Source organism: Dasypus novemcinctus, chromosome 7 (genome assembly GCF_030445035.2).
Source record: "Dasypus novemcinctus isolate mDasNov1 chromosome 7, mDasNov1.1.hap2, whole genome shotgun sequence".
Taxonomy (NCBI): Eukaryota; Metazoa; Chordata; class Mammalia; order Cingulata; family Dasypodidae; genus Dasypus; species Dasypus novemcinctus.
The window spans coordinates 42,190,676-42,214,832 of NC_080679.1; the positions used below are offsets into that span (position 1 = coordinate 42,190,676).

Here is a 24,157-nt window from a genome sequence, read left to right on the forward strand (position 1 = left end):
TAATAATCCAAGTCATGTAAGCCTAGACTATAGTTGTCTAGAGAGATTGATGAAGCTTCAAGTCCCTTTCTCCCCTGTCTTGGGGGCGGGGGGTGCAGGTGTGGGCAGCAATCTATGCCATGCTTGTCCAAAATGACAGCAGTTGCCCTGCTAAACTTTCAACTATTCAACCTGTGCCAGCCAAATGTACCTGCAGTTACCCAGAAAGGCTGATGCAGGTCCAGCCACCTTCCTGCCTGCCAGATGTGGGGCTGAAGCCTAGGCTAGGGCTGCAGTCTGATTTGGGTGGAAAGAAACTGGTCCCTCCTGTCACTGTGATTTTCAGTCAGTCCTGCTTCCCCTCATGCTAGGGGCAGAGTCAAAATGCCCACTACCAGCCTTTTTCCCACTTGGACAGGTTCAATTTTTAGTTATCTTGGGGTTACACTTTAGCCAGCTGAATTTACTCATCAGTAGCTGAAGTCGGTAGCCAACCGTCTCTTTCTATGGTTTTTGGGAAACAGAGCTTCTAACTCTAGCCATGGAATAGCTCCTAAGGTGTCTTGCACTGCCAAAGTAGGATGATCACCAGTCTCTGCGGCATGGCCTGTATTTTCCCAGAGAGGCTGGTGCAGTTCCCCCCAGCTTCCTCCCTGCTGGAGGTAAGGCTGGGGCTTACGCTAGAGCTGCCATCTGATCTGGATGGAAAGAAGCCAGTCCCTACTAGCACTGTGATTTTCAGTCCACCCCACTTCCCCTCATGCTGGGGGCGGAGTTAAAATGGAAACTACCAGCCTCTTTCTGACTTGGACAGGTTCAAACTTAGCTGTTCTTAGGATTATACTGTAGCCCTCTGAATTTACTAATCAGTAGCTGAAGTCAGGCCCAACTCTTTCTCCCCCGTTTTTGGGAAATGGAGCTTCCAATTCCAGCCACAGAATAGCTCCCGAGGCAGCTTGCACTGTCAATGTAGGATAGGCACCAGGCTCTGCATCATGGAGTGCTCCACTTATGAATCTTCTTTGCAGATGGGCAGTGTCCTCCTTCCATCCTTTCAAAGTAGTTGCAGGATACTCTTCTGATCTCCTGGAGTCCCCAGACAGGTGCTTTAGATAGCTCTGGGTCATTACTAACTGCCCTGTAGCACGAGCTGATTCTTGGAGCTCCCTACTTTGCTGCCATATTGCTGGTTGTAGGGAATCCCCTATTATTTTTGATGTAACACATGTAATCTAAGGCTTCTTTTTTTAAAGAAAATTATTTATTTTTAAAGAAACTTTAGATTACATAAATGTTACATCAAAAATATGGGGGATTCCCATACACCCTGCCCCTCCCATACTTTCTCACATTAACAACATCCTTCATCAGTGTGGTGCAATTGTTACAATGATAAACACATATTGAAGCATTGTCACTAACCATGCATTATAGTTTACATTATAGTTTACTCTCTGTCCCACTCAATTTTGTAAGTTATGACAAAATATGTAATGGCCTGTTACCATCATTGCAGCATCATGCAGGACAATTCCAATGTCCTGAAAATGCCCCCATATTATACCTATTTTTTTCTCTCCCTCCCCTCAGAACCTCTGATGGCCACTGCCTACACATCCATTGATAAAGCTTCTTTAAAAATAAAAAACATATATTTAAAAAAGTGAATATCCTTGTTCTTAGGATATGTACACACAAGTACATCAAAAATTTTCAGAGAAGGGATTTTGAACCTGTATAATTACTGTAGAGGGCAATTTGACATTTTCTTGTTAAGTAGAAAGGGGTATACTTCACAAGCTAGCAATTACATTTTAAGATATAAACTCATAACACCTTTTCATCAGAAGTGGTCTTTGGAGATTTAACTAGAGCACAATTTATAATAGTGAAAAGCTAGAAACAACCTCAATAATCAACAATAGAATAAAAACAGTGATTTGGTCATATGCTGGAATATTAGATAATAGATAAATTGAAATATATAGATCTAAGTTTAAATATGGACAGATCTCAAAAAATAATAATGATTATAAAAATATCAGAACAATAAAATACAAATATATACATGTATGATAAATATATAAATATGTATGATAAAGTATGAAAACATAGACTGGAGAGATACATACCAAATTTATGTAGTGGTTGCCTGTGGAGAGGTAAGGAGGGGATTAGAAAAGGGAAGGGGAAAAGAGGACTTCAGGACTTCACGTTTGTTTATTCTGAGGTACTGGGACTGAGGATTGACCCAGGACCTCATATGTGGGAAGCTGGCGCTCAACCACTGAGCCACATTCGCTCCCCTGAGTTGTTTTTTTTTAATTTGTTTGCTTTTATTTTTTTTGGTTTTTCAGGAAGAACTGGGGACTGACCCGGAACCTCCTGTATGGGAAGCAGATATTCAACTCCTTGAGCCACATTTGCTCCCCTCAAGTTTATTTTTAATACTGCCTCTTTATGGAATACAGATTATATGAAATGAAATTGACAAAATGTGGTCATTTATTAATTCTAGGTAATTTCATTATGCGATATTATACACTCCTAATATTATACTTATTAGGAGTTCTTAAACTTCTCAAAAGAAGCAAATGAGACAATGTTTGTCTTCCTGGGATATTATGTTTGGGGAAAAATTGGATTAAAAATTTATCTTTTAAATATTTAAAATGTTTAAAACAAACCTTAGAATTAGGGAGTAAATTACAAAGGTAGTATAGTTTTTCTTCTGCAAGAAGAGAAATCTAAGAAGTTGCCTAATACCTGTTGGTTCCTTTTTTTTCTCCTGCCCTCTCTCTCTTTCTCTCACTCCACTTACAGTCTCATGTTCATAGTCATACTACTCTGTTTTCAGGGTATAACTCATAGTTTGAGAACCAGTGGGCTATATAATATACAAAATTCTTTCCAGCTTTAAAACTGTTTAGTTCTCATATGTTTCTTAGGAAAAAAAAAAATCTGTGTGACTGTAAGAGATAAAGGTTAAAAAAAAATTACTGTTTCCATAACGACTAGCTATTTTTTTCAAGTAGCCAAAAGCTGTTTTTTTACAACTACTTTTCCTAAAATGGAGACTTTTAAAAATAAACTTTTACTGAACTACATACAGCATTCATGCCGAGATGTATATAAGTCATACAGTAACTACAACCCAGATTAAAACAAAACAAAGTAAAAATCATATCACCAGAATCTCAGAATCTTACTTTTAATATCACCTTCCTAACCTCCTGCCCAAAGTGACTTCCTGATTTCTAATATCATTGATTAATTTTGCCTGATTTTGAATTTTAATTATTGCAGTGTGGATTCTTTTGTTACTGGCCTTACTCAGTATTGTTTGTGATACTCATCAAGACTGCTGACTGCGGGAAGTGGATGTGGCTCAAGTGATAGAGCTTCTACCTATCATATGGGAGAACCTAGGTTCAATCCCTGGGTGAAAAAGAAGAAGAGAAAGCATGCACGAGCAGCAAGCCAGTGCCTGTGTGAATGCCTGCACAAGTGCCTGTGCGAGGGCTCATGTGATGAGCCAGTGTCCAGCTCAAGTGAGTCATGCAGCAAGATGATGATGCATCAAAAGAAAGACAAGGGGAGAGTCAAGGTGAAGCTGCAGAAGAAACCTGGAACTGAGGTGGCGCAAATGACAGGGAACCGCTCTCCCCATCAGAGGTTTCCAGGATCGAATCCCGGTGAATCCTAGAGGAGAGAAAATGAGAAGAAAAGGCAACAGAGACAGCAAAAACAGCAGGGAAGAAGGAGGGGAAGGGAGGAAAATAAATAAATCAATCAATCTTAAAAAAAAAAAAGAAGATTGCTGACTGCAGTAGTTGTTAATTAATTTCCATTGCTATAGCATATCATTATCACCAACATTCACTTATCCATGAATGAGTAGAGGGAAGTTTCGGTTGTTTCCAGTAATTTATATTTTGAATAATGCTGCTGTGAACATACTGAATATTAATATTTATATGCATATATATACACATTCCTATTGCATAAGTAGGAGCAGAACTGCTGGATCATGGAGAAGGCACATGCTCACGTTTACCAGATACTGCCAAATACTTCCGCAAAATGGTTGTATCAATTTATATTCTAACCAGCAGTGTATGAGAGTAAATGGGATCTTACATTTTTTAAAAATTTTTATTTTGAATTAATTCAAAGACTTAACAAAATTTTGCAAAAGTAGTATGAAGAATTCCTTTATAACCCTCTCCCAGACTCTTCAAATGTTAACATCGTAAAACCTTAGTATTAGTTTAAAAATTAGGAATTTAACATTGATATAATGCTATTATCTAATCTATAGACTTTATTCAAATGTCACAAAATGTCCCTGTAATGCCCCTTTCATAGTCCAAGATCCAATCTAGGATAACATGTTGCACTTAAATTACCAAGTTTCTTTAGTCTACTTTAATCTGAAATAGTTCTCCAGTCATTCTTTATCTTTCTTTTCTTTATCTTTAATTACCTTGATACAGGCCTGCTATTGTATAGAATTGGGTTTGCCTGATGTTTCATCATGATAATATTCAGGTCATGCAAGTTTGGTAAGAATACCGTAGAAATGATACTATGTCTTTCTCAAATGGAGGAACAAGATGTAGATTTGTCCCATTACTGAGTCTGTTAGCTTGGATCAGTTGGTTTAGGTGGTAACTACCAGGTTTCTCTAGGGTAAGGTTGTTATTTTTCCCCTTCTGTAATTTATAATAATATTCTGTGAGGAGATATTTACTTTGAGACTACATAAATTTCTGTTTCTCATCATACTTTTGCTCACTAATTTTAGCACCCGCTGAATGATTCTTTACTGAAACAATTATAACTATAGTGTTTGCCACATTTTTAATTTCCAATATTTCTCCTACATTTATTAATTGGAATTCTACTATAAGAAAGAGCTTTCTCTTCTTCCCCAAAACATAAAACATTTGAAGGAACATGGAGGGGGTATTAAAAAATTCATTCAATTTTGTGTGATCTAAGTATCTTTAAATACTAATAATAATTTTAAAAATTAAGAATAAATAATTTATTCCTTTTGAGAAATATCTGCACATTTTAAAAATAAAACCTTAGCCCTCTGGGAGTTGTAATATATTGCAGGAGACCCTTAACTGCTTGGAGAAACAACTCATTAAATACTGGAAATATTTCTTCTCCCACCAAAGTCAAAATAACTATCATTCCTAAATGAACCCCATTTAAACAGCATTTACTAACAAATTTTCTCGCCATTTGTTAAAACAGGTAAGAATTCACAAATTATCCTACAAGGATATGAAATATGGATATGAAGTTCTTGCAGGTCTGGACTTTATTCTTACTTGGTATAAACAACAGGGTAATGTGATGTAGTTCCAATCCACAGGGAAACAGTGTAGGAATGAAGGACCCCCCCCCCCCTCAAAATACATGGTTAAGAATAGTAACAAGTATTTATTGATGCTAGAAAGCATCAACTGCCATGCTAAGTTTTTTCACTTATGTTATCTCACTTATTCTCATAACCAGATGATATTCTTTTACTTTTATAAATGAAGAGGTTAAAATAACATATACAGGGCCTCAAAGCCATTAAGTGACAAAGCCAAGTATTTGAACCTATGTTCACCTAAGATTTTACATTCACTAGCTCATACTACTAAATCATAATGACACATCAAAAGTTTATCATTTTATATCATAGTAGACGTTAGGATTTCTGAGACTGGTGAATCAATAAAATAGTATCTGGGAAATGATAAATTAATCAGTAGCTTGATCATAATGATACATAATAAATACATCATGTATTTCAATAGATCCTGAAAACTATGAATTTTAATTATAGCCCCAGCTCTCCAGGTGATACTTTCACAAAAGTATCCCATAGTCCTGAACTAAATCACTTATCTTTAGGTTCGTTGAATTCTGGCTAGTCCTAGAGTGAATCTCCAGAAATTTCTTGAAATTCTACTGCCTTAGTACTAGCCCAGTGTTTGAGAATACTACATATAACACACCTGATGCTTGAGAATTCTAACCGAAATATCAGAAATTTTTACAATAAGTACATATATAAATATAGTAACTATATAGAGTTATAAACTATTTAAATGGGCACAGATTTGTCTCAGATGGCAGATTAAGAGAGAAGGAGAGAATATCTGGATTAGAGGAAAAACACAAGAGAGCAAATATATCTATTTAAAAAATAAAATTGCTCTATTATTTATATTTTATTAAATAGGTCTTCCTGAAATGTCATTTTATTTTCTATTTATCAGAATAATATCTAAAGGAAGCATTATTCATTTATCCATTCTGATACATTAAAATATAATTTTAAAACATAAAATAATTGGTTATGTTTACTATAAAATTTTTCTTTAATTTGAATTTTCATTAACTGCCATTCAGTTGTCATCTACCAAAATGAAAAAGTATAATCTTAGTAAAACCACATTGTCACAATCAACTCTGGCTACAGCTGAATCATTGAAAATAATTCTTTAAAAAGTACCTGCATTAACAAATGGGATTCCATCATATGGGACATACTGAGATTTCCACATCAAGCGTGTAGCAGGCTTAGATGGGCTTGGAGATTGGCGGGTACCCCAAACACTCTGAGTTTGCTGCTTGTGAAATGTTAGGACACTTTCTAATTCAGTTTCACTTACACAGTATCCACGGTATGAATCTCCAATTCTCTGCATTTGGTATAAGTTAAATAACAAAATTATTAGCAAATATGACTGCTGTTGTATTGTACAATAAATTCAATAAGATACTTGTCTAAGAGGAAGACTCATCAGCTTTCACAAAAGATTATCATTCCTTTGCTCAGATCAATTGAGGCCTATTATAACCAGTGGGTCTGATCTAAATTCAATCTGCATCATCAAAAAGCACTTTTATGGTATTTGGTAGAGAATATAATGCCAAATTGACTGGGAGGATAGCTTGAAACATATATTTTCTATCCATTCTTCCTTATATTTAAAATTCTATCCCTGGATCAAATCAGATCAGCATAAAACCAGGCACAAAGTACTGTGATTCCCTGTGGTACTTCTTTTACTGAAAGTGATTTTGCTATAATGCCATGAATCTATTTGAAATTCTATGAAAATTATGATTGTATCTCCAATAAAAGTGTTGTCAGAGAAGTTGCTCATTGTATCAATATTCTCTTTTGAAAATTGTTCTCCAAGAGAAATTCCTGTCTAGCCTTAGTATCAAAAATAGTTATTGACTTGCTTTAATCTTACGTAAATTAGCACAATGTCTTTTACTTAATGGGTACAGAATTTAGTAACAAACTAGGTTTCCCCTTTTGATATGAAGCTTAATAGATTACAAACACGTATATTTATGTATACATTAAGATACGCATTTTCTTATATCTATTTAATGCTCCTATTCATGTTTTCCTTTTTTCTTTAGGCCCCATTTTTAATTTCCACCTTGCTAATGTGTTTTATGTATCTGTATAAGCTGCCTTAAATTCTTTCCAAAACAAGGCAAAGTATAAATTGATATTATCTACACACAACCATGAGTATTTGTATGCTAGAGGAGAAGCTTTTGCTATACCAAAAGAGAAAATTCCTTACCTGTGATTTCTTACAGTGAAATGCATAAAGACCTAGAATTGACTCGGTTTATTTTCCCCCTTTTGAAAGAATAAGAACAGAGATGTGGGAATAGAGACCTTGTTCATTAGACTAAATATTTCACTTTGGAACAAAAAGGATGGTATCAAAATAATGTTGTGGCTGTACTTTTGGCCATAATAAGAAGAGATAATCTGATGCCAAGCAATTCATTAGCTATAATTTCCTTTTCCCTAATAATAGTAATGGCAAAAAATAATGAAAATGTTTATATTTATAATTTTTTTTCTAGCCTATATATGTCTTAAGTAAAATATCCACTACAAATAAAAGCAGGAATATAAAGTCTAGTTGTACTACTTTTATATAAAAGAAATGACTAGGATATATGATGCTATAATAGAAAGGAAAAAAGGTATATTAAAATCAGGACTATTTCAGGAGACTGAAGTTTAACATGTATTAAAATTTTTCTAATACACTTTGGTCAAATGTGGATAATGTCTACAGAAAAATATTAAATGCAAATTCAAAAAAATAAAAAGGATTACTAAAGAATAATTTTTTTTTCCCTAAACAATATTTTAAAGCAAACAGCAGAAAAATTTTCTTCAGCCATTAACCAAAGATGTTTTCACTATTGATATAGCTTGGAAGAAGTAAGACTTCCACCGGAGGTTACTTGGTCTGTTGGATAGTTTAAACTAGTTTGTTATAAGATGTGTGACTTTAAGAAAGTCATACAATACACCATTATCTGTCAAATAAAGTGACATGGTCACATTACTGTTAATGCTTTAATGTCCACAGCATTGTTTGAAGTTTTTAATAATGATATTTAAAACCCTCATCAAATAATCATAACAGTAACTTTAGGAAGCCAATGAAAAACCATGACTATTGGAGAAAAATCTTAAAATACATACATACACACACATACATAACTTAGAAAAGTAACAAGAGTGATAGTGTCCTAATAAATGCAATACATCATACCATAAGACTCTTTATTATTATTAGAAATTTTCTCAAAATATCAAAACTGAATGTATTTCCTTCCCACATTTTAAGATTTGTTTACAAGAGTGAAACATTTTAATAACTACTCATTACTATCTATGGCTTATATACAGAGGTATGAGCCATGGTTCTCCCTTAAAAAGGGATAGTCTATTTGTTATATAATAATAAACAACTCAAGCTGGAAAGAAATTAAGAATGTTTGCTTTGTGATTTGAAGAATAGAAACAAAAGAAAAAATAACATTAGGAAATCGAAATAAAAATGAATGAAGGCAAAGCTGAAGGAAAATTCTAATGTGTCTGTAGAAAGTAGGAAGACTAGGCTAATAAGAAGGAAATATGAGTTGGAGAAAAGTAGGAAATAAAATAGGATAAGATAGGGTGGGAAGTGGACTTGGCCCAATGGATATGGCGTCTGCCTACCACATGGGAGGTCCACGGTTCAAACCCTGGACTTCCCTGACCCGTGTGGAGCTGGCCCATGTGCAGTGCTGATGTGCACAAGGAGTGCCATGCCATGCAGTGGTGTCCCCCATGTAGGGGAGCCCCATGCACAAGGAGTACGCCCTGTAAGGAGAGCTGCCCAGTGCGAAAGAAAGTGCAGCCTGCCCAAGAATGGTGCCACACACACGGAGAGCTGACACAACAAGATGATGCAACAAAAAGAAACACAGATTCCTGGTGCTGCTGATAAGGATAGAAGTGGTCACAGAAGAACACATAGCAAATGGACACAGGGAGCAAACAACTGGGGGGGTGGGTAGGCGAGAGAAATAAATAAAAAAATAAAAATAAATCTTAAAAAAAAAAAAAAAAAGATAGGGTAAGACCAGCTTATGGAAGATCTGGAAAGGTAGCTCACAGGACTAAATGACACGGTAAAAATAACAATGAACTTTCTGGGCAATGAGAAAAAACAATGAAAGTAAGGTTTAAAGGCAAAATGTTATAGAAAACTACACAGCAGAGACCAGAAATAGAAGAGTCAAAGAGATGAGGGGCAAGGCTATTACTGTAATCAAGATCAAGATAACAAGTCTGTGGAAGTAGGAGCAAAAAGAAACACTTCAAAGAAAAAACTACAAGAATCAGGTGATTACTTGAATATGAGAAAGGCAGAAATGAGCTTAAAAATTTGTGCCTGAGTGAGGTAGTTTGAGACTGTATGTACTCCAGAAAATTATGTTCTTAAAGCTAGTCCATTCCTGTGGACATAAACCTATTGTTAAGTAGGGCCTTTTGATTAGGTTACTTCAGTTAAGGACCCTTTGATTAGGTAACTTCAATTAAGGTGTGACACAGGGTGGGTCTTAATCTTCTTACTGGGTCTTTATTAACGGGATGAATACAGACAGAGAGACAGGAGAAAGCCATAGGAGAGAGAACCACAGAAGAAGGAAGCTGAAGGAAATCAAGCCAAGAGGAGGAGGGAGAGCCCAGCAGATGCTGCATGTACTCTACCATGCAGCAGAGGAGTCCAGGATTGCCAGCAGCCAGTCTTCAGGGAGAAATCATCACCTGATGATGCCCTGAATTTGGACATTTTTATAACCTCAGAACTGTAAGCTTGCAAGTAAATAAATCCCCACTGTAAAAGCCAACCCTTTTCTGATATATTGCATTTTGGAAGCCTAGCAAACTAAAACATGGGGTACCTAAGGCAGTGGTATTTGCCAACACAGAGGCAAGGAATTTAGGAAACATATAGGTAGTTGGGGTATGATAAATAATGATTTCTGTTTGGGACAGGGTGAAACTGAGGTGAAATCCAAGGACTTCTAATAAGTAACTAGAGATTTGGGATAAGACCAAGAATAGAATTAAAGAACTGGTACTATAGATTTGGGAATCATTTTTATAAAAGTTAATAGTTGAAAGCAAACAAAGTAAATAAGCTCTCTAAAGATTAAAATGTAGAGAAATAAGACAAGATCAAATAGTGAACCTTGAAGAATTTCTACTGAGAATATAAGAAGTAAATGCAAGCAAGGAAAGAGAAGGCATGGCCATGAAATAAAAAGTAGAGAAACATGATAGTGAAGATTCATGGAAGACGAGGGAAAGGGCTGAAAGGAAAGAAATGATATTGAAGTGTGTTTGTTGGGGATTTATATGATTTCTGTATTAATAGAGCAGCCTGCTATCTCTAAGGAAAAAAAAATAGAGATCAGATTTAGCATAAACACACAAAAATATTAAAGGTATAGCCAATGAAGAGTGTACTCAAAAGTGAACACTTTGGGATGAAATATGGTCATAACCAGTAAAGTGACTCTAAGTAAGGATTATTAACTCACCTCACAGCTTCTGAGACGGCAGGCCCATAAAGGTGTGTTAGAAGAAAGTGGCTGGAGAGGAGCCATAAAAGGTTCTTCAAGTATTCTGAGATAGGAGAGAAATACACATACATACACAGACATATATTACAAATACTACAAATACAGAGTAAAGCATTCAGTTGCCTTATACCTTTAGCTAGTGTCTAAGACAATATATTGTGGTAATCGTTAAGAAATTTTAACAATAAAATTACTACAGATAATTATCATTTGCTTTATCTTATCAGCAACTAAATTAAAGGCCTGACTTTGTTCTTCAAAGTATGTGCAGTTCCAACAAATTCGAGTATTTTATCTCTCTCTCAAAACTTATTCTGTATTCTTCTCATTATATGATAAAAAATGAGCTAATAATACATTTTCTGAAATAAAAGAATAAAAGGAAAAAAAGCAAAAGAAAAAACAAAAAAATTTTTAAATGAAAAAAAGAATAAAAAATAAAGAAAAGAAAAAACAAACAAACAAAAAACCATTTTCTGGTGACTGGTTAAAAGCAACATGGGGGAGCTGGTGTAGCTCAGTGGTTGAGTTCCGGCTTTCCATATATGAGGTCCTGAGTTCAATACTCAGCCCCAGTACCTAAAAAAATCAAAAACAAAAGAAAAGAAAACAAAACAAAACCTCTAATAATTAAAGTAACATGATATTATGTTCAAGTTCTGAGATCAAATGTTATGATTATCTTAATGCAAAAATATCTTCAAGGAATAATCAGAAGAAGAGAAATAGAATGTATATATTTTCCTAAATTATGATAGAGTTATTTTAAGGCAAAAATAAAAACTGAAATAAAAGTTAATAAAAACCATTTTAAGCACTTAACCACTAAAGAATTAAATGTGTAAAAATGTGATAAAATCATAAAAAATTTTAGGAAGTAGAATTGATATTTCTTTATTCTAAAAACTCAATGTCAGACATTTTTAGATTCCTTCAAAAGATAATAGGCAAGTGGCACTGAGAAAAGTAACATTTTGGACATTTATAGCTTCTAGATATAGAGCAGCCTCTTAATTGTCAGGATGCCATTAAAATAATTAAAGATATATTTGATGGAAGTTTATTCTATTTCCTGAATTTCTGGTCTTTTCTATAACCAGTCAGCTACAGATGTGATAATTTTTTAAAAAAATTGTCCAAGGTGATATCAAAAGATGAGTTCCTTTTTTCCAATGACTTACCTGGTCACTGTCTTTTTGGAAAATGTGAGGGATGCTTGTGGATGAAGGATGTAACCACTGTTATTATCTGCCAGAGCATCCATTCTTATAGCTGGTAAGTTTCCATCACTGGATTTTTCTTCTGAGACATCTTAACAACAATAACAGGAACAAAACACCACCAATATCTTGAATAACATGAGAATGTGCCTAACCAGAACTTATATATTTTTTAGTAGGAAAGGGAAGAATTGCTCTGAAGCTAAAGATAACAAAACTTATAATGCTTGTTGAAAATTTCTTAGATAAACTTCCTTACTTTTAATTATAATACGAACTAATTTTGTAATTAAGTTTTTGAAACCTAAATAAACTGCTGGGATATAAAAGTGGTAGAAGTAATTGTTAATATTAAGAGTATCAGAATAGAAGATGAAAACGTAAAATTAACTTCTTTTTATACCATGTTTATAATGTTTTCTGCAAACTAAGTTTTTGTCTTAAGTTTTAATGACTGGTAACATAGGCTAAGAATCATAATAGCACTAAGGTAAAAGTATCTACCCTAAACTACTAGTAGTCAGAGAGTAACAGTATAGAAAAGAGTTAGAAAAGAAGCTCAATTAGGTAGAAAAGGAAGGGAGGCAAAAGGAAAAGAAATATGTTATCAAAGAAGAAGAGAATATAATCAAAAGAAAGGAGGAGCACGATTCTCTTTTCTGAATCAAAAAGAGCAAAGTAAAGAGAATAAGAGTGAAAAGGAAAGAAAGGATAGTTTAAAAAAAGAGTAATGACTCACATGGCTAACAAAAATATTGCTAAAAATACAAATGTAAACTTATCCAATAGCTATTAGCTCTATATCCTTGTTATTGTTATGTTTACTGTTGTTATAATTGAGAAGAATTTATTTTATGCTCACTAGTTCTTTGGGAGGAAGCAGAAATCAACCAGCTTCACTGAATTCAAAACGAAATATCTACCTAAGGACAGGAGTTGAAAAATGAACTTGAAATTTATTTGGGTCAAGAAACTATTTCCAATTATTGAGGTTCACAATTTTACCTAAAGAGATCAATTTTAGCACTGACTTTCATGAGGTGATTTCTGAAATATATATTTCTGAAAAAAAATATATAAAGAAGAAATATATATTTCTTCTTTAAAACATTCTCAAATACCTATATCCCATTATTACTCACCCTGAGGACTATTCACATCCACAGGCCTCCCCTGAGGTATAATCACTTCAGCCATTCCTGTCTGGGTAGCTGGAATTACCTGTAGTACCTGTCCATTTTCTGATGGGCTGGTAACGATCATCTTGGAAGCATTAAAAAAAAAAAAAAATTGAACACCATCTGCCTACACTGACAACAGAATTAGTAAATAAATTATTAATCACATGCCTACCACTATAGCAGATACTATTGTTTCCCTCATTTTATAAATGGAAACATTTGAGGCACATAAAGATTTTTTCTAAAGTCTCAGAGCTAGTAAGTGTTGAAGCCAGGATTCAAACCAGGAAGTTTGACCCTACAATCTATGGCTTTAACCATCAAATACATCATTATTCATGCATGCTATCTAATTACTTAGCAATGTGAACAAAGCCTCTAACTGGACTTAATAAATTTACCTTTTGCTATTTATTGTATTATTGATACATGTTTGACCTACTGGTGTGGCAATCATTTGTCCCATTATTTTAAGTGGTTTCTGTTATTTTAAAAAACATTAGCTTGTTAGATGACTAAAAAGGATTTACTTCTGTATCTTGCATTTCTATATATCCTGTCTTGGTCCATAAGGAATACTACAGAGTGTCCAAAAAGGATGAAAACACAGGGAGAAGAGTATATTTATTATATATATATTTTTTTCAATTGAAGAACTTAACCACACTGACTTTAGAGAAATGTCAACTAAAAAGGTGACTTAAATTGAAGAAAAACAGGGAAGTGGCTGTGGCTCAACTAGGTGGGCTCTTGTCTACCATATGGGAGGCCCTGGATTTGCATCCCAGGATCTTCTTGTGAAGGCAAGCTGGCCCAAGCGCTGCAGAGAGCTGACGGCCCGTGTGCCACGGAGAGCTGATGGCCCGTGCTCTGAAGAGAGCTGGCACAGCAAGATGATGCAGCAAAGGGAGAAAAGCAGATATAGAAGAAAAACAAAAAACAAAAAAAAAACGTGCAGCAAACGGACACAGAGAAGAGACAGGAAAGAATGGAACAAGCTGCAAGGGGGGGGGGGGGAATAAATAAATCTATAAAAAAAAATTGAAGAAAAACATTTCGAATCTATCAGTTGAAAATATAACTAACATATTATTTGAAAATAAGTTTACCATATGTTTCCAGACTTTTTGGACACACTGCATAATTTATTACCTAACATAATACTCTCCAACGGATAGTTTACCCAAAGTCTGCTTTCATCAGTTCTCTTCTCACTCGTTCAAACCCACTTTTTCAAACTTCATTTGTTAGTTAAAACCTGGGAACATTACTGATGCATGATAAAAACTGCAATCCTAGTTTTAAGATCATTTATTTATTTTTATTTTATTATGTTTTGAAACAAATCGTTTTACTGATACATATTAATAAAGCACACAATTCGAAAAAAGTGTACAATCAGTGGTATGTGGCATAATCACATAGTTGTGCATCATCACTTAAATCATTATTAGCACATTTTTATTATTTCTTTTTTTTTTTTTAAAGATGTATTTATTTATTTAATTCCCCCCCCCTCCCCTGGTTGTCTGTTCTTGGTGTCTATTTTCTGCGTCTTGTTTCTTTGTCCGCTTCTGTTGTCAGCAGCACGGGAAGTGTGGGCGGCGCCATTCCTTGGCAGGCTGCTCTTTCTTTTCACGCTGGGCGGCTCTCCTCACGGGCGCACTCCTTGCACGTGGGGCTCCCCCACGCGGGGGACACCCTTGCGTGGCACGGCACTCCTTGCGCGCATGAGCGCTGCGCATGGCCAGCTCCACACGGATCAAGGAGGCCCGGGGTTTGAACCGCGGACCTCCCATATGGTAGACGGATGCCCTAACCACTGGGCCAAAGTCCGTTTCCCTATTATTTCAATAATAATAAAGAAAAACAGACAAACAAAGAAGAAAATTCTTCACCTTTCAACTCTCTATGCTTCCCTGATGGACACAGATGCTATTTCTAGTTATTCTAGCACAATTATTTATTTATTAAGCAGTTTTGTTGAGATATATTCATATACCATAGGATCTAACCAAAGTGTATAATCAATGGCTTTTAGTATGACAATTTTGTACATTCACCATAAAAAATTTTAGAACTATTTCATTATTCCAAAAACAAAAACTAAGCAGTCCTTCCCCTATCCTACATAACCACTAATTTAATTTCATCTTTATAAATTGATTTATATATTTACATTTTCTAAAAATGGAATCATACACTATGTAGTATTCTGTGTCTGGTTTATTTCATTCAGCATAATGTTTTTTTTCTCATATTAACATCTTGTACTATTAACATACACTTGTTTGGTTTCAAATAAAGAGAGTCTTATATATGCAATTTTATACATATTAATATTTCACATGCAGTTTTACTCTGCTACAGAGTCCCTATAATCGTTTTTTAGCATTCTTTTTAGTTAACATACATGACATTAGACTTTCCCTTTAAACTACTTTCATACCCACATAATGATACTGCTAGTTACAAACATTATATTGGGATAACAAAGAAAAAAACAGAGAAGAAATGAAAGGGGAGAAGTTACAACAGACCCCACAGAAATAAAAAGAATCATAAGAGGACATTATGAGAAACTGTATGCAAACAAACTAGACAACCTAGATGAAATGGACAAATTCCTAGAAATGCACAACCAACCTACACTGACACTACAAGAAATACCAGAACTTTAACAAACCAATCACATTTAAGGAGATTGAATATGTCATCAAAAATCTCCCAGCAAAGAAAAGTCCAGGAGTAGACTGGTTCACAGGTGAATTCTACCAAGCATTTAACACCAATCCTGTTTAAGCTCTACCAAAAAATAGAAGAGCAGGGAAAATTACCCAGCACATTTTATAAAGCCAACAACACCCTAATACCAAAGCCAGATAAAGACACTACAAGAAAAGAAAATTACAGACCAAACTAATGAACACAGATGCAAAAATTCTCAACAAAATACTTGCAAATTGAATCCAACAGCATATCAAAAGACTTATGCATCACTACTAAGTGGAATTTATTCCTGGTATACAAGGCTGGTTCAACATAAATCAATGAATATAACATACCACATTGACAAATTGACGGAAAAAAACCACATGATAATCTCAATTGATGTGGAAAAGACATTTGACAAAATCCAGCATCCTTTTTTGATACAAACACTTCAAAAGATAGGAATAGAAGGAAAATTTCTCAATATGATGAAAGGGATATATGAAAGACCACAGCCAACATCATACTCAATGGGGAAAGGTTGATAGCGTCCCCTCTAAGATCAGGAACAAGACAAGGATGCCCACTGTTACCACTGTTATTCAACATCGCAGTCCTAGCTAGAGCAATTAGACAAGAAAAAAAAATTAAAGGCATCCAAACAGGAAAAGAGGAAGTAAAACTTTCAGTTTGTGGATGACATGATCCCGTACTTAGAAAATCCTGAAGTATCCACAACAAAGCTACTTGAGCTAATCGTGAGTTCAATAAAGTGGTAGGATACAAGATCAACATGCAAAAATCAGTAATGTTTTTGTACACTAGTACTGTATAATCTGAGGAGGAAATCAGGGGGAAAATTCCATTTTCAATAGCAACAAAAGTCTCAAATACCTAGGAATTAATTTAACCAAAGAAATACAGGACCTATATGCAGAAAACTACAAAACAATGCTTAAAGAAATTTTAAAAGACCTAAACAAATGGAAAGACATTTTATGTTCATCAATTAGGAGAATAAATATCATGAAGATGTAAATCTTACCCAAACTGATTTACAGATTTAATGCAATACCAACCAAAATTCCAACAGCTTACTTTACAGAATTAGAAAAGGCAATTACCAAATTCGTTTGGAAGGAAAAGTGCACCCAAATAGACAAAACATTCTAAAAAAAAAAAAAGATCAACGTGGGAGGAATTTCACTGCCTGACGTTGAAACATATTACAAACCTACAGTGGTCAAAACAGCATGGTACTGGCATAAAGACAGACATACTGATCAGTGGAATAGAATTGAGAACCCAGAAATAAACCCTCACCTATACAGTCAACTGGTATTTGACAAACCTACCAAGTTACTGTTACTGGGACAAAATAATCTCTTTTCAACAAATGGTGCTGAGACAACTGTATATCTATAACCAAAACAATGAAAGAAGGCCCCTATCTCACTTCCTATACAAGAATCAACTCAAAATGGATCAAAGACCTAAATATAAAAGCCAGGACCATAAAACTACTAGAAGAAAATGTAGGGAAACATCTTCAAGACCTTGTAGTAGGTAGTGGTTTCTTGGACCTTACACTCAAAGCATGTGCGACAAAGAAAAAAATGGATAAATGTATCTCTGGGTCTAAGATGAATCTCTTGTAGGCAGCATATGTATGGCTCATTTTTATTTATCCATTCTGTCAGCATATATCTTTTGATTGGGAAGTTTAATCCATTCATATAAAATGATATTACTGTAAATGCATTATTTACTTCCATCATTTTATTCTTTGATTTTCATGTTATATCTTACTTTCTTCTTTTACTCTTTTTGTTATTCTTTCTGCTAGTCTTGTCTTCTATACTCTCTTCTAAGCCTCTCTCTCTCCTGCCTTTTTCTTTCATGCTGTTTTTCTTTATATTTTCTGCAAAGTTGGATTCTTTTTAATAAACTCTCTTCTTTTCTGTTTGTGAATATTTTATACTCACCTTCATATCTGAAGGACAATTTTGCTGGATAAAGAATTCTCAGCTGCAAGTTTTTCTCTTTCAGCATTCTAATTGTATCACACCACTGTCTTCTTGCCTCCATGGTTTCTGATGAGAAATCTGCACTAAGTCTTCCTGGGTGAAACTTGTATGTGATGGTTTGCTTCTCCCTTGCTGCTCTGAGAATTTTCTCTTAATCTTTGACATTCTGAGTAATATGTATCTTGGAGCAGGTCTATTTGCATTTATTCTGATCAGGGTACAACATACTTCTTGGATATTTAAGTTCATTTCTTTTGTGAGAGTTGGGGAATTTTCAGCTAATATTTCTTTAAATACTCTTTTCTGTACCTTTTCCTTTCTCTTCTCCTTCTGGACCTCCAATCACACATGTGTTGTTGTCCTTTGTATTATCATTTACCTATCTGAGCCCCTGCTCAAACTGTTCCATTCTTTTCTCTCTGTGTTCTTTTCTCTTTTCTATTTCAGTTGTAGTCTTCTGTACCACTTATTCCTTCTACATTTTTTGACTCTGCTGTTGTATGCCTCTAATGTGTTTTTTATTTCACCTATCATGTCTTTCATTCCCATGAGTTCTGTTACTTTTCTATTCAGGTTTCCAATTCTTCTTTGTGCTTACTCAGTGTCTTCTTGATGTCCTTTATCTCTTTAGCCACGTTATTAATACTTTCAACTCATGAATTCGATTTTGGAAATTTGTGTGCATCGCATTGATTCGTTGTCTCGAATCCTGTGTCTCATCTACAGCTGTGATATTCTTTTTTTTGGGCCATGTTTTCCATTTTCTTAGTATGATTTGTAATTTTTTTGCTGATGTCTTGGCACCTGATTAAGATAGTGAGTATGCTCAGATGCTCAATTTCTCTTTTTCATAGGGATTTAGTTTTGGGAGGCTGTGTGTTACTGCTGTTGATTATTTTTTCAACGTGCTCTGAGTCTTTAGGATTGTCCCTGTTACTCAAATCTGTTCCCTGGACCCAGTAGTGGGTTGCAGACCTGCTCTCTAGGGCCGTTGGGGAACAGGCTATAAAGGCCAAAAAAGCCTCTCTTACTTATTTACTTTAAATTTTCTCACATGCTGGTCAACCAGTAGATGGCGCTCTATGGCAGCCCTTTCAGTTCAATGCCTGGTCAGAGTATGTTGTGCAACATGGTGCAACAAAGACAAGATCAGCGTGACAGAGGATCCTGCCTGGAAGCTAAGAGCCTCACAATTCACTTTCTCAGCAGCAGTTCTCTAACCTTTGTTGGCAGCCCCCTCCCTTTTCCTGGGTAAGAAAAAATTCCACTCTCCTCTGCATCCTCAACAACTAATCCTGGGCAGTAGAGAGGAGATTGAGAGGGTCAGAACTCTTTAGTCCTGTGCCAGCTCCCAAGGCAAACAATGGTGCACCAACCCCCTCCTCAGCCTGGAAGGCTTATGGGAAACAGTAGACCAAATGTGTAGGCCAAAAGTTGAGTCAGCCTTAGGCTGTGTCCCTCTTTCTCCCCCTTCCTGGGGAGATGGTCCTAAGACATGAGAATTCAAGTGTCTAGGGAAGCGGACTTGGCCTGTGGTTAAGGCGTCCGTCTACCACATGGGAGGTCCCCGGTTCAAACCCCGGGCCTCCTTGACCCGTGTGCAGCTGGCCCACACGCAGTGCTGATGTGTGCAAGGAGTGCCCTGCCACGCAGGGGTGTCCCCGTGTAGGGGAGCCCCACGTGCAAGGAGTGCACCCCATAAAGAGAGCTGCCCAGCACGAAAGAAAGTGCAGCCTGGTCAGGAATGGCGCCGCACACACGGAGAGCTGACACAAGATGATGCAACAAAAAGAAATACAGATTCCTGTGCTGACAGAAGCGGACAAAGAAAGAACACACAGCAAACAGACACAGAGAACAGACAACTGGGGCGGGGGGGAAGGGAAGAGAAATAAATAAATCTTTAAAAACAAACAAACAAACAAAAACCAACCAAAAAAACCACAAAAGTGTCTAAACGGTGGGGGAGGATCCTGGCAGTTTTTAACTGCAGATTTTAACTCACAGTTTTGCCACCACAATGCATTTCCTTTGCCTCTCTCTCTTCTGGTTGGTGTCCAGCCTTCCCCTGGTGTCCTAAACCCTAGAAGATTTTTTTCCAGGCTGTTTCTGCCTGGCCTCTATTTTTCTGGGAGAGAAGAGAGTCCGATGCCTTTCTAGTCAGACATCTTCCCAGAAGTCTCAAGGTCATTTAAAATTTAAATTTGAAAAAACAAACAAACAAAAACAAACCCTAAACTCAACATAGAATGCTTTTAATATAGTCATAAACATTTCCCAGAAATTAATAGTGGAAATTGTTTCCTTTCCCAATATTTATTAAGTTTCTTGAGATAAAACTATCTTGCCACACCTACTCTCACTTCAGCATGACAACCATTGCAAACTCTGATTATAACAGCTACTTTTATTTGTTGAGTGCACGCTAAGTGGCAGGAATTTACTAGTGTTACCTCATTTAATCCTCATCATAATCTGAATCTTACGAAGTATGTACAGTTTAGAGACGAGGAAACTGTCACACAGTGGTTGAAAAACTCATGCAAGGTTACACAGAGCTATTTAGTGATGAGATGAAATTGAAATCCAAGTAGTCTGACTCCTTTAATCACTATTCTGCACCATCTCCCAATATTTGATCATGTTACTTAAACTAAAAAAAAAAAAAAAGGCAAAAGCAAAACAAAACAAAAAAACCCTTTGGACTTAAAGGCAACAGGAATAATACTATTTTAAGTTCTCTACCCATCATTATGAGATTAAATTCCTGTGAAAAACATTCTTTAAAAAAAGCAGTACCATGATTATTTTAAGAACTGAATTAAGGGTGTGGATGTAGCCCAGTGGTTGAGTGTCTGCCTCCAAAATACGAGGTCCCCGGTTCAATCCCCGGTACCTCCTAAAGAACAAACAAACCAAAAAAACTGAATTAAACATGTATAATACTTCTAAAATTTACTCAAGCATATAAATATTTTATAGTTAAGAATCATTTGTGTAATGCCCCCTTAATTTTGAAATAATGTTTCTCAAATATGGTAGAGAAGAGTATCCTTCATTTACTCCCTCCCTCCTTAGCTTATTCTATTTGGTACCTAAGAAACTATTTTCAGTTCATGTTATCTGGGAATGGTAATGATATTATTGTTTCCTACAATAAAGCAGTTAATTATCTTTAACCTTTGCTAGGAAAGAAAAACATAGTTTGAAAAGTCATTTTTTGTGATACTTTTTTTTGAGGCAGACCATAAAAATTAACACAAAACCTTGGCACATAAGCAATACAGTACTTAAACCTAAACTACCATCCCTATTTAATTGTGAGAACTCCTCATTAATTGCAGATTTACCCACTGCAGAATCTTTTCTAGTTTCCTGTTAGCTTCCATATAGAAAGTCATATTTCTTTCAAAGAGCAGTATTAAATTTCCCAGAATATCATCGTTTTCTGATCTTCAGTTTTTTGAAGAAAATACTTTCTTAACAATCCCTGTTTCCTAGTTATTTCCACACTTCATGCCACATGCTTCCCATTCATGACATCAAATAACCCTCTACATCATTTCCTGTCTTAAACAATGTAAAATTACTATTATAATCACTTTGTATAGAGTCTAATCCATTACAAAAAAGAGTTATTTCTAATTTTTCTGACTCCAACAAATAAACAATTTTAACATGCTTTTCAGTAATAGTACCATTTGTAAAATTCAAATCTTTTATAAACTTGTTCCTTCTATCAGAACATCTAGACCTTGTAAATCTTCCAAAAGAAACAAGAATAAATGTGAAATAACAGGGGAAATGAAAGTTTAGTTCTGGAAACAAAAAACTAAAATGTAGTTGGATCACACCTTGATTATTTATTGCCTATTAACCTGTGGTGGTAATGCAGTATGGTTATAGAATGGAACCTGTTTTAGTTTGCTAAGGCAATATATCAGAAATGTGTTGGCTTTTATACTTGGAATTTACCAGGTTGAAAGCTTATAGTTCTGAGGCTGTGAAAGTTTTCAAATCAAGACATCATGGAGGGAAGCAGTTGTGGCTCAACTGATAGAGCATCTGCCTACCATATGGAGGGTCCAGGGTCTGATACCCAGGACCTCCGGACCCATGTGGTGAGCTGGCCCATGCACAGTACTGTCACGTGCGAGGAGTGCTGTGCCACGCAAGGGTGTCCCCAGTGTAGGGGTGCCCCATGTGCAAGGAGTGTGCCCCTCAAGGAGAGCCGCCCTGCGCGAAAAAAAGCACAGCCCTGCCCAGGACTGGCGCTGTACACGCGAAAGCTGACGTAGCAAGATGACGCAACAACAACAACAAAAAAAGCAACACAATTTCCTGGTGCTACATGGCAAGAATGCAAGCGGACACAGAAGAACACACAGTGAATGGACACAGAGAGCAGACAACAAGGGTGGAAGGGGAGAAAAAGAAACAAAATAAATCTTAAAAAAAAAAAAGACATGGAGATAAACTATAATAGTAAATAATATAAAATGAAGAAAATATAAAAAATATGAAACAATAAAAGTAATAAATATTTACTTAGAAAATTTGGAAAATACTATTTACCAAAAGAGAAATATTATTTTTCTTATTATTCCTACTATAAATTCTTCTTAAATCAGAGAGCTTAGGGAATTCTTAAAAAGGTTCATCTGGCTCCCAAGTAAACTATACTCACATTGCCCCATATAGAGAACAGATTAATTTACTCTTAAAAATCTTCCCCTAGCAACTGGTGGAAAGTTTCAAATTTTCATTAGTAACATTTCTTAATATTTTATCTCTTCTATTGAAACTACAAACTTGGTAAAAAATACTTTTAGCTAACAGTTTAAAGCAGATTATTTTCATGTTTCCATCTTTATTCAGTTATTCACAACATACATATCTACCTATAAAGAGCAACAAAGATATCTTATTTCCAGTATACAAGTGGTGACTCCATTGCTTTCTTTTTTTTTTGAAGAAAGCATATCAGTACTAAGGTGGTGATGAATGCACAATTTTGTGATTATACCAAAATCCAATAAATGTACATTTTGGATGGATTGTATGGAATATTACTATATCGCAATACAATTGCTAAAAAATAAAAATAAAAAAGAAAGCATATCAGCATGTGGCAGACAAGTCAGTTAGTGAGATATTGACAAAGCAATAATCTTGAGTTCAGTCCAATGTATATATAAAAAATGTAAAGAAGAAATGTAAACTCTATGTAAACTGGCACTTTGACACTAGTTATACATTATATTTTCAACTAGTCTCAAAGTACTAATATTCTTGACATAGTAGCTAATAAGTACTGGTTGAAGTTCTGAAAAGAAACCTTTCAAAATCCTTATATAAATTAAAAAGGAAGGTCATGGCAACAGTATTCCCAATGTAATAAATTAGTAGTGTCAAAAAATAAAGATTATCTAATGAGAATAATATATTTTGCTAAAGAGCATAACATTATTATTATTAAAAATACTTACCATTTGTTCATTAGACTCCCCCAGTGACTGAAGTTGATATTGAACATGTTTCCCATTTTGTTCTACTATGTGGAAATGTTCTGCCGAAAGAGGTTGTGTCTGGGTCAGAGACCCTGGTATATTCTGTGATGAGAGTGCATTACCTGCTTCATGAATAGTGATGGGCCCAAATGTAGATAAATCATTTTGCCCAAATGAAGAATCCTTGGAGTCCATACAAGTTAAATGCTTTTGCAAAGGAAAAAAATCCTGTTAGTCTTTATAAAATACGCTGGTACAAATTTTTACAGAGAGAATTTAAAAAATAAAATTGGAAAGACATTCATTTTTCAGTTAATTGTCTATTTTACTTTTTACAAGAGTACAGTTAAATAATAGATAAAATGAGAAATTTTATGATATATAAGTTAACATAATAAAAAAGCTGTCAATTGGTAGACATAAAGTAGTCCTTAGTGAAATTATTTGGCTTTTATTACATTGTATTATCTCAATTTTATTGAGATAAAATTGTCCATTGAAATGCAATCTGAAATGATGAAATATAATTCAATGTTCAGAATTTTCTT

At 35.1% G+C, this 24,157-nt stretch overlaps 1 protein-coding gene across 24 annotated transcripts in view; it reads right to left on the minus strand.

Moving 5' to 3' along the window:
- The window catches only part of CARF (calcium responsive transcription factor), a 117,633-nt gene that overhangs the window by 54,003 nt on the left and 39,473 nt on the right, over positions 1–24,157 (minus strand). For 16 of the 24 annotated variants that reach the window (XR_011649224.1, XR_011649223.1, XR_011649219.1 and 13 more), the window contains 5 exons: positions 23,589–23,816; positions 13,322–13,442; positions 12,141–12,270; positions 10,918–11,002; positions 6,503–6,692 (listed from right to left, as the gene is read on the minus strand). Coding sequence is in view for 8 of the 24 variants with exons in the window: in XM_071216174.1 (XP_071072275.1) it covers positions 6,503–6,692; positions 10,918–11,002; positions 12,141–12,270; positions 13,322–13,442; positions 23,589–23,816 (754 nt within the window). In the remaining 16 variants the exon portion in view is untranslated. The remainder of the gene's footprint in view (positions 1–6,502; positions 6,693–10,917; positions 11,003–12,140; positions 12,271–13,321; positions 13,443–23,588; positions 23,817–24,157) is intronic. The other 8 variants (XR_011649227.1, XR_011649228.1, XR_011649231.1 and 5 more) reach the window with 2 other exon arrangements.